Consider the following 11,257-nt stretch of genomic DNA (forward strand, 5'->3'; position numbering starts at 1 on the left):
CATCCTTGATTGCCCTGGTAGGTGAAGAGAGAAATAAAAATTAACATGTTTATCCCACTTTTAAATTCGTTTAATGAGAACTCATTTACCCTCTCCCAATTTAAATTCGTAATAACACCATAACCTTTCAGAGCTGATTATTACCTGCATCTTCTCAGATCTTCCTGCTAAAGAGGCTTTCCCTCCAAATGCTCCTGAGCCCTCTTGGAACTTGACAGTTTGTCAGACAGTCAACAACATCTGGTGATCCCACATTGCATGCACTGCCTCATGCTAGATGCTCTCCCTAACATAGAGAGAACGGAAAAGAATCTAGATGTTTGCTCTTATGTGGTGATTTTTCATTTTAATTATTTCACTGTTGAGACTTTTTGCCAATGACCATTTCCTGTATGTCAGTTCCCACCTTCAGATCAATCCTAGACTCACCTCCTTCTCTTTTGTTTCCTTCTGTCTCCCAGGGGTCACTGAACTAACTCCAAGCTGGTGTGCAAAGTGTCCAAACAGTTCCCGGCCCAAGAGCTGGAGTCACCATGGCGGCTGGAGTTGCAGCCTGGCTGCCTTTTGCCCGGGCTGCGGCCATCGGGTGGATGCCAGTGGCCAACTGCCCCATGCCCCTTGCCCCAGCTGACAAGAACAAGCGGCAGGATGAACTGATCATCCTCAATGTGAGTGGGCGGAGGTTCCAGACCTGGCGGACCACATTGGAGCGCTACCCGGACACCCTTCTGGGCAGCACGGAAAAGGAGTTCTTCTTCAATGAGGACACCAAGGAGTACTTCTTTGACCGGGACCCAGAAGTATTTCGCTGTGTCCTCAACTTCTACCGCACAGGGAAGCTACACTACCCACGGTACGAATGCATTTCTGCCTATGATGATGAGCTCGCTTTCTATGGCATCCTCCCTGAGATTATAGGAGACTGCTGCTATGAGGAGTACAAAGATCGCAAGAGGGAGAATGCTGAGCGACTTATGGATGACAATGACTCGGAGAACAACCAGGAGTCCATGCCCTCACTCAGCTTCCGCCAGACCATGTGGCGGGCTTTTGAGAACCCCCATACCAGCACACTGGCCTTGGTCTTCTATTATGTGACTGGCTTTTTCATTGCCGTCTCTGTCATCACCAATGTGGTGGAGACAGTACCATGTGGCACAGTGCCTGGGAGCAAGGAGCTGCCATGTGGAGAGCGCTACTCAGTGGCCTTCTTTTGCCTGGACACTGCTTGTGTCATGATTTTCACAGTGGAGTACCTCCTCCGGCTCTTTGCGGCACCCAGCCGCTACCGGTTCATCCGCAGTGTGATGAGCATCATTGATGTGGTGGCCATCATGCCGTATTACATCGGTCTGGTTATGACCAACAATGAGGACGTGTCTGGCGCCTTTGTCACACTCCGGGTCTTCCGCGTCTTCAGAATCTTCAAGTTCTCCCGCCACTCCCAGGGCTTGCGGATCCTGGGTTATACACTGAAGAGCTGTGCCTCCGAACTTGGCTTTCTGCTCTTCTCCCTCACCATGGCCATCATCATCTTTGCCACTGTGATGTTTTATGCTGAGAAAGGCTCCTCAGCCAGCAAGTTCACGAGCATCCCTGCCTCCTTTTGGTACACCATCGTCACCATGACCACACTGGGGTAAGTCTGCACGCATGCACTAGAAGAGGAGTGGGGGTTGTAGAACAACCTGTAAATCAAAGGACCATGACACTTTGGGTAGCATCAGAATGGAGGAGGGAGGGTGGAATTTCTTACCTAAGTTTTGGTAGTAAGGGAAGTCCTGCCATTAGAAGAAGAAAGCATATGAGTGATTTGTTTGGGAGTGGTAGCTTGCTCTGAATTGAGTTTTCTTTTGGGGGTGGGACATGCACTTTCTGAAACTTGGTAACATAAGTCACCATTTCCTTTTTCAGCCATGCTTTCTGTGTGTGTGTGTGTGTGTGTGTGTGTGTGTGTATGTGTGTTTATAGGGGGGTGGGTGATGGTTGCATTCTTATATCTCTGTGGGTGGGAAGGAAGAGGGCTGTAAGAAGTTTGGTGAGTGTTGTCGTTGTAAGCAGGGTATGGATTTCCATTAACAGAAGACACTGAGAGCCAGCTTTTTGGATCCTTCCTGCATTTCTTCTTTGCAGTATATTTGTAGACTGTTTTCTCTCTTGCCTTACTTTTCTGCTCCCACAGATGCACAGTAGCTCTGAACAGACTTTAATCTAAGTGACTCTGAACTTGGGTTTTCTAAGATGTGAGGTGCCTGATTTGTTTTTTTCCCAGTGAAGGAGGACTGGTCTTGCTTCCTCAGCCTGAGTCTGTGATTGAATGACCTGGCCTACTTGGGTGATTATGAGGTGGTCTTAATAGATCATGTGGTCAGGCACAGAAGCAGACATATCATCAGACAGAGGGAGAGACACTCAGTGAGGTCACAGGTGACTCCGTCTCTTCCATCTCTCCTAGGTCTTCTCTCCAGCTGAGGTCACGGAAATGTATTTATGGGGCTGGGATGTGAAGCTTTTCATCAGAAGAAGGAGGCTCAGGAAGGAGATTACGGTCCTCACCCTAACAGGATTAAAGCCAATAAGGGCAGCTTTATGGAGATATGTATTTCTTAGGGGTTTCTGCTTCAGCCGTTGGAAGCTGTTGAGGCTAATGTGAAATCCTTTCACATTCACATTCTGGGCCTATATTTGCTTAGGCCAGGAAGTGTTATATTGCTGATGGAGAATTCATGAAGCTTTTTATTTGGTCTTTGACGATTCAGTTGGTGGAGTCCTGGTGATTTGATTTTTTCCTGGCTGAAACCCTATGGCAGTGGTGACGTTTTTTTTTTTTTTTCCATAGTGCTGTGTGTGCTTATTGGGAATGACTGAGCAGGTGATGGGACCTTTTAAAGTGATTACATTTGTTATTCTGCCATATGGGATGGGGTGGGAAAAGCAAGCGGGAGAGCAAGGGGTGTTGACCATACATTTGTGGAGACAAGGTTTGATGGGGGCATTCCTTTTACCTTTAGTCTGTCTGATAGAAGCCATCCTGCTCCCCCCACCCCTATCTTCCAATAGCTGCTCAGCCAGGGTGCATAAGTATGTTTCTTGTCATTTGACCTTGTCTCTTTTGGCTCAGGTAGCAGGTGTGGGCTTTTGGCAGAGTGGGATGTTATGGAGTAAAATGAGTGGGGACTGGCTGCAGGTGTCAGGAGAAGAATGCCCCATTGCCCCTTCCAGGCTAACCTTGGCCATCCTTTCACCTTCCTGAAGGAGACCCTATCTACAGCCAGGAGCCCCAGTTATCTTCCTGACCTGGCTTGGACTATCCAAGGCCCTCAAATGCCCCTTGATGAGACTAATAAGGCTAGCATGATGCTTCTGCACTGCCATGGGGGAAAAAAAAACAGGGCAGGTAGATAGGCATCAGAATTAAAATAGGATCATTTCACAAAACAATGGAAACCTCAGTGGCCACCTGCTTATTGCTTTTTATTATTAGTATAATTATTATTAGTAGTAGTAGTAATATAACAGTATCTGGATACCTACTATGTGTCACCAGTGTGCTTAGCACTTTGCATATATCATTATCTCTTTAAGTCTTCATAGCAGCCCTGTAAAATAGGAAAATTGATATGCACCTTAAAGATGCAGATGCTGAGGCTCAGAGAGGTTCAATAAATTTTCCATAGTTACAGAGCTGATGAGGGGATAGAGCTGATTTTCAAATACTATCTGACTGTCATCAGTGCCTTTTCCCTTTTCACTCTACCACCCAACTTGTTCCTATGCAATCAAGGCCCCTTCAGGGTCATCACTTTTATGGTTTGTTTTTTTTTCAATTTTTTTTTTTTTTGTGTGTGTGTGTGGTAAATATAGATGTAACAGAGCATTCACCATCTCAACAATCTTCACACGTACAATTCAGTGACATTAATTATGTTTATCATGTTGTTCTATTACCTCTAACAGATTCTCAGGGTCCCCTAAGCATCACGTCTTCCTTTCCTTTTCCATCCAACCCACCCCTGGTAACTACTAATGAACTTTGATCTCCATACTTTTGCCTGTTCTAGATCTCTCATGTAAGTAGGATCATACAGATTTTGTTCTTTTGTGACTGACTTATTTCACTCAGCATAATATTTTCAAAGCTCATTAATTTTGTAGCATGTATCAGGAAATACTTTTTTATTAGTCTCAGAATGTCCTATGTTTACCTATTCAAGAAAGCACCAGCCCAGTGAGATTTCAGAAATGAAACGTTTCCTTCTGACTCATTTAAACACTGTCTTAGAAATTAATGGCTCCATTCATAGCAAAATCCAGTGTGTTATTGCCGCTGGGGAAACCACTGATATCCTGTAGATCAAGGGGGGCAAGTCCAGGTTTGGAGGTAGACGATCTTGACTTCATATTTGCTTTCTTAGATGGCAGGGGGATGGAGCAGGTGGACTTCTCCACAGAGTGAAGGCAAAGAGGAAGGAAAGGATACCTGTGTTGGGGAGAGGGGTCCTCTGCAGGCCTACTTCCTTTGACAGTGGGTACTGTAGACCTCATCACACCACACCTGGCAGTAAGGAAGTTAGTTTTCCCTTCCTTATGCCAGACGGCTGGCAGTTCAAACCCACCAGCCACTCCTCGGAAGGAAGGTTGGGCAATCCTACTTCCATAGTGATACTGCCTCGGAAACCCAAGGAGGGGTCACTATGAGTCGGGTTTGACTCGATGGCACATGACAACATGACATGCTTCAGAATGTCTAGCCTATGGAAAAAGAAGCAAATGAGCAAGAAAGGAAGTATGTAGTCATTGTTATGGATTGAGCTGTGTTCCCCAAAAAGATATGTTATGTCTTAACCCCTAGTACCTGTGAATGTGACCTTGTTTGGAAATAGGGTCTTTGAAGATGCTGTTAGCTAAGTTAAACTAAGGTTATACTGGTGGTAGGAGGGTGCTAATCCAATATGAGTGGATATAAAAAGAAGAGAAGAGACAGAGATGCGGGGGTGGGGTAGGGAAGACGGCCATGAGAAGATGAAGGCAGAGATAGGAGGGCTACAACTACAAGCCAGGAAACAACAAGGATTTCCAGAAACCATCAGCAATTAAGAAAAGACAAGGAATTCCTATAGAGCCTTTAGAGAGAGTGTGGCCCTGCCATGATTTCAAACTTCTAACCTGCAGAACTACGAGATAATAAATTTCTGTTGTTTTAAGCCACCCAGTTTATGATACTTTGTTACAGCAGTACTGGGAAACGAATACAGTAGTATCTTCCTTAACTTCAGGTAAGTAGTGGGAACACAGACTCTTTTTGCCTCTCCCCTGGCTGGTGAACTGAATGCTGGCTTGGGCGTCTTTGACTTTGACCTGAGCTGGCACTTTGCACCATCACCAAGCTCTTTGGTTGGCTATACATACCAGGTGCTTGGTGCAATGCTTTTTACTGGATGGATCAGTGTGAATGGGGTGCCTTCTCCATTTGCTTGTTCTATTACTGTTCTCTATAGCTTTAGTGGCATAGTGGTTAAAGCATTGGGCTGCTAACCAAAAGGTTGGTTAGCTGCTCCATGGGAGAAAGATGAGACAGTCTGCTTTCATAAAGATCTACAACCTTGGAAACCCTATGGGCAGTTCTACTCTGTCCTCAATGGTCACTATGAGTCAGAATATATTACTGTTCTCAGTCCCTTTCAGCCCTGTTTGTCATCTCATTGAAGATGAACCCAGTCTGGCCCTACTTGCCTCCAAGATTTGGGACCTGTAACCAGCTTGCTGTGGAGTGTTCTGCTCTAGCCCTGGGCCCCCTAGGTGAACAGCTTTCACTTGGTGGCCGATCCATCCCCTGGGACACTTGGCAGATCTATATGATGGCCTACTTGGCCCATACTGGAGGTCTCAAAGGCTTAACCCCTGGAAACCTTCCCTTCGCCTCTGCCTTGTTTCTGTCCTGAGAAATACTCCCTGGTTGGTTGTAGCCTTGTTCAATCATTCAAAAAAGCCTGTCTTTTTCTTACTCTAAGTTGGCCTGTCAGTGTTCTCCCCCAAGGGCCATGGAATACCAGTGCCAATATCCTGTCCTATTCCAGTTGCTTTCAACAACTCCTTGCTCTTAATCTTGGCCCCTGAATCCCAATTTCCAGTCTGGAGAGAGACTGTTTTTAGCTCCTTGGCCGATCTGCCAATCTCTTCCTGGCTCAGGTTGCCATCTCTGCCTGCTTTCCTAGGATCTTGCTTATAAGTTACTCAGGTGTTCTCTGGGGAGGGATCTCCTGGAGCCAATTATTGCCGCTTATTTAATATATCAAAATACCTTAAGCACACAAGAACCATAATAGCCTAATTACCAACAAAGCTTCAGGATGGCTTTCCCTTGCAGTCTGCTGTGTGGTGGGGAAGGCCCCAGTACTCAGCCCAACTTTCCATTATGCCCTTTTGACAATTGGACTCCCAAATGCACCCTTCAAAGATTCATTTCTGTGCTTGTAATTGATGCCAAAAATAAAATAAATTCTCAATTATCTTAGTTAACCTAGGGAAGGGAAAACAGTGAACTCCCAATATTAAATGAAACAACATTTCTAGTTTTGGAATGTGTTATATGACATCTGAGGAGCCCTGGTAGTGCAAATGGTTAAGCACTCAGCTGCTAACCAAAAGGTTGGCAGTTCAAACCCACCCAGAGCTTCACAGAAGAAAGAACTGACTATCTGCTTCCATAAAGATTATAGCCATAAAGAAAACCCTATGTGATCTCTGTCACATAAGATCACCAGAAGTTGGAATTGACTAGACGGCACCTAACAACAACAGCACATCACATCTACTTTTTCAAAGCAGATATTTCTTCTTAAATTTATTTGACTTTGCTTGGCATTACACTTGACCTCAATGGCTTGAGCTGTGTCTCTCTGGGAAGCTCAGGTAGGGGCATGGGGAAGAGGTGAAAACGCAGGAGGAAAGCCTGTGAGCAAGCCTCTACCAGGGCCATCACATGCCAGCTCCAGGCCTGGCTGAGTGAAGGCTGCTCTTGGATGTCTTAGGGAAGGAAAATTGGGTTTGGGAAGGGCCCAGAGAAGCATGGCTCCTGCTGAGACGGTGAGTTGCGGCCCAGTTGGTTCAGTTATGTAATTGAGGCCGGCAGCCTATTTGTCACCCCTTGCCCTGAGATGAGAGAGCTTTTGACGGTGTCCAAAAATCACTTTAATGAAAACAAAATTGATTTTCACTTTTTCCAAGCGTGAAGCAGCCTCCAGGTGATTAGCATTTTCCTTTAAAACTGAATCCTAGAAGGGACCTGCCTGAGGTTCCAGGAGGACAAGAGACTGGGATGTGGGGTCAATACAGGCACACCACAGAATGGGGTACTTTATGCCCCTCTCACTTCCCCAGTACCAAAAGTAGAGCCAATCAGAAAGATTTTTGTTGTTGTTGTTGTTAACCCTTCCATTCCCAAAATTCTGGCTGCATCTTTATCCACTGCCTATGAGAACTCATCAACCCTTCTCCCAGTTACCAAGGGCCTTGGCCTGGGACAATGGCTAATAGTGTCTCCGTAATGGTGGTATCAGCCACTCCTCAGAAGGAAGGTTGGGCAATCCTACTTCCGTAGTGATAACTGCCTCAGAAACCCAAGGAGGGGTCGCTATGAGTCGGGGCTGACTAGACGGCATACAACAACAAAATGGTGGTATGTCCCCCATCAAGGGAATCAGATCATCATGCCCTTATTGTGAATTAATGACCTCAGGTCTGATCTTTGTTGGCATTTCTAACTGGAATCTCTAGTGCTGAGATTCCTAAGAGAAGACCGAGACCTGAACCCGAAAAAGGAATGCTTCATTCATTCAATATTGAGTGCCTACTGTGTGGCATACAGCATAGTGGGCTATGAGAATACACAGGCACTATGATTGCATATCAACCCAATATAAGGCACAGACAAAATGAATTGAGTGAGACTCAATTTTCTTCTTTGAATCCAAACAAGATAAGGTGGAGAGAGAAGTGAAATGTGGGTCAGAAAAGATGCCTTTACTCATGTTCTTCCTGCTGTGTGGAATACCCCTTCTGCTCCTGCATCTGGCTAACTCTTGGTATCTTTCAAAACTCAGCCATGTACTATCTACCCAGAAGACCTTCTCTGACCCTCCAGGAGAGCAAGGTACCCTCTTCTGGGCTCCCAGTGCAGTCCTTGCATACCTCTGTCATGTCACTTGACATATTCTGTGGCTTTTTCCCAGGATGTGAGCTACTTAAGGTCAGGATTCCTGTTTCAAAAATAATTATATACTTTGTCCCTACAACAGGGCCTGATCGATAGTAAGCTTCAATAAATAATCACCCATCATCTGTTTTCTCATTTGCCAAGTATCCCCTGGCTCTCATGAGAACCAATAGAAGTGCTACCCAGATATCAGCTATGTTGTAATGTCAGACAGAACACTTCTAGTAAGGCTGACACAGGGTGGCCAAGCAGAGCATGCTGTAATTCGGACTTTAGCCTTGGTAGGATTGAAGCTGGCTTGCAAAGGAAGTTTATTCCCAACCTTGTCCTCTGCTGTACTTGGCTATTTGGACATGCTCCCCCTTCAGACTCTGGGGCCAGGGAAGAGCAGGAAAAGAGCCATGGATAAGCCTAGCTCCCTAAGATGGTTCCCTCCATTCAACCACTTGTTAAATGAATATTTATTGAGTACCTAATATGCACTAGGCATACAGCAGGGAAGAAAATCTTTGTTCTTATGGAGCTTATATTTTAGTAGAGGAGCTCTGACTGCAAACAAGTGAACAAATGAATACATCACATCAGCTAGCAATTCATAACACAAAGAAAAAGAAAGTGTGGTATGACAGAAAAGGAGTGCTGAGTGTGTGCGAGAGGGAGTGAAGGGAGGGTTGGCATTTTGTATTGGGGTGTCAGGAAGGGTTTCTCAGATGAGATGATATTTGCTTAGAGGTTTAGAGCCAGTGAGAGAGTAGGGCATGTAGGTAGCTCGAGGAAGAGCATTCTGGGTAGCAGCGCAACAAACGCAATGCATTGCTGTGGAGTTGGATCTAACTCTGCGACCCCTCCTTGGGTTTCTGAGGCAGTATCACTATGCAAGTAGATTGCCCAGCCTTCCTTCTGAGGAGTAACTGGTGGGTTTGAACCACCAGCCTTCTGGTTAGCAGTTAAATGCCTTAGGCACTATGCCACCAGAGCTCATTCTGGGTAGAGGGAACAGCAAATACAAAGGCATTTACAAAGGCAGGAGGGTCTTGGTGTGCTCAAGGGATAGCAAGAATGCTCCAATGGTTGAGAAAGTGACAGAAGAGTACCAGGAGATGAGGCTGGAGAGATAATAAGGGAAGCAGCTCATGGAGGGCCCTCATGTCTGCCACAAAGACTTTGCCTTTTCCTCTGCTTGGAATGAGGAGTCATGGGAGGGTTTTGAGCAGAGGAGTTCCATGACCTAGTTTATGTTTTTAAAAGTATGACTCTACCATAAACTCATTGCCATCCAATCGATTCCAACTCATAGCGACCCCATAGGACAAAGTAGAACTGCCCCATAGGGTTTCCAAGACAGCAATCTTTACAAAAGCAGAGTGCCACATCTTTCTCTGGCAGAGCAGCTGGTGGTTTGAGCCATCAACCTTTCAGTTAGCTGCAGAGTGCTTTAATCACTGTGCCAGCAGGGCTCTGACTCTGCTGTCATTTAACTTAATTAGTAAAGAATATCTGTCTTGAAAATGAGAGCCAGGACAAGAACAGATACGTGCACACCCACATTCATCACAGCACTATTTACAATAGCCGAAAGATGGAGACAACCTAGGTGTCCATCACCTGAAGAATGGATAACCAAACTATGGTGCATACACACAATGGAATACTATGTAACCCTAAAGAATTATGTAGAATCTGCAAAACACTGCATAACGTGGATGAACTTGGAGGACATTATGCTGAGTGAAATGAGTCTATCACACAAGGACAAATTGTATTAACCCATTATTGTAAAAAGTCAAGGAAGGGTTTATATATGGAAGGAAATTTTCTTTAATGGTTACCAGGGGTGGGAGGGGAGGGGAGGGAACACTGTTAGATAGGTAGAGACAAGTATTGGTTTGGGTGAAGAGAAGGGCAATGTACCAAATGTGAGTGATCAACATAGTGACCTTGAGGAAGAGAAAGACATAGAGAGGTTCATGGGAGGTACAGACAACAAAAATGAACCCTTCTGCACATACAGTACTGCATTATCAGTGAAGGCAAACATGGATATACGAGTGGATAGATGGGTGGACAGGTTGAACTATTCAGGTATGTCTATTCAGCAGAGAATGTGCCCAAGACCATGTATAGAGTTGGCAGACAATGTTTCTACAAGTGTATTTGTATGTTCTGTAAGAATTCCCAGGTATGTAGTAGAGCTGACAAGGGACAAGTTTGTAGTCACTTCTCGGCCACAGCTACCTACCCAAAGGGAGTGAGTAGTTGAACCTGTGTGCTTGGGACCATAGTCACGGGGGACATCAAGCTCAATTGGCTTGATGTATACACAAACCATTGTTCCACATCCTACTTTGGTGAGTAGTGACTGGGATCTTAAAAGCTTGCAAGCAGCCATCTAGATGCAACGGTGGGTCTCTCCTTGTTCAGAACAAAGAAGAATGAAGGAAACCAAAGATGCGTGGAAACAAACAAGGACTGGTACACCATACAGTCCTCAGCCTATATGATTATGAGACCAAAAGAACTAGATGGAGCCCGGCTACCACTGTCAACCACTCGGAGGGAGATCTATAAAGGAGACCTGGATGAAGTGGGAGAACAATGTGGAGCAAAATGCAAAATCATTAAAAAAAATAAAAAAGAAAAGGGATCAGGTTTACTGGTCTGATAGAGCTTGATGGAACCACTGAGACTATGGCCCCTAGCTGCCTTTCAGGTCTGGAACTGAACCCACTTCTGTGGCTTCCAGCCAAACAAAAGATAGTCATATGAGCTGAACATTTTACATTAGGTAGATACACTCCTTGGAGAGAATAATCATGGGAGAATAGGTGGCCTGTGTGTGCATGGGGAGACAGCTTGGGAGCAGGAATACATAGAGGGAAGGACATAGGGAAGAGGTTAACTATGGGGAGGAAGTGGATGGGGAGCTGTTGTATTGTGGTAAATTATATTCAATGTCATGAGACAAAGTGTATGTGAGCTGCTGTATGGAAAGTGAATTTGCTTTGTAAACTTTCACCCAAATCAAAATTTTATATATATATA

General features: G+C 45.2%; 1 protein-coding gene across 1 annotated transcript in view; it reads left to right on the top strand.

Annotated features, from left to right (window-relative positions):
• The first annotated feature begins 533 nt into the window (after window positions 1–533).
• KCND3 (potassium voltage-gated channel subfamily D member 3) overlaps window positions 534–11,257 on the top strand; it is a 324,044-nt gene continuing 313,320 nt past the window's right edge. Inside the window, exon 1 of the mRNA XM_007949202.2 lies at window positions 534–1,639. Coding sequence (XP_007947393.1) covers window positions 534–1,639 — 1,106 coding nt within the window. The remainder of the gene's footprint in view (window positions 1,640–11,257) is intronic.

Source organism: Orycteropus afer, unplaced genomic scaffold, assembly GCF_000298275.1.
Source record: "Orycteropus afer afer isolate SDZICR_OR568_19922 unplaced genomic scaffold, OryAfe1.0 scaffold00010, whole genome shotgun sequence".
NCBI classification, from domain to species: domain Eukaryota; kingdom Metazoa; phylum Chordata; class Mammalia; order Tubulidentata; family Orycteropodidae; genus Orycteropus; species Orycteropus afer.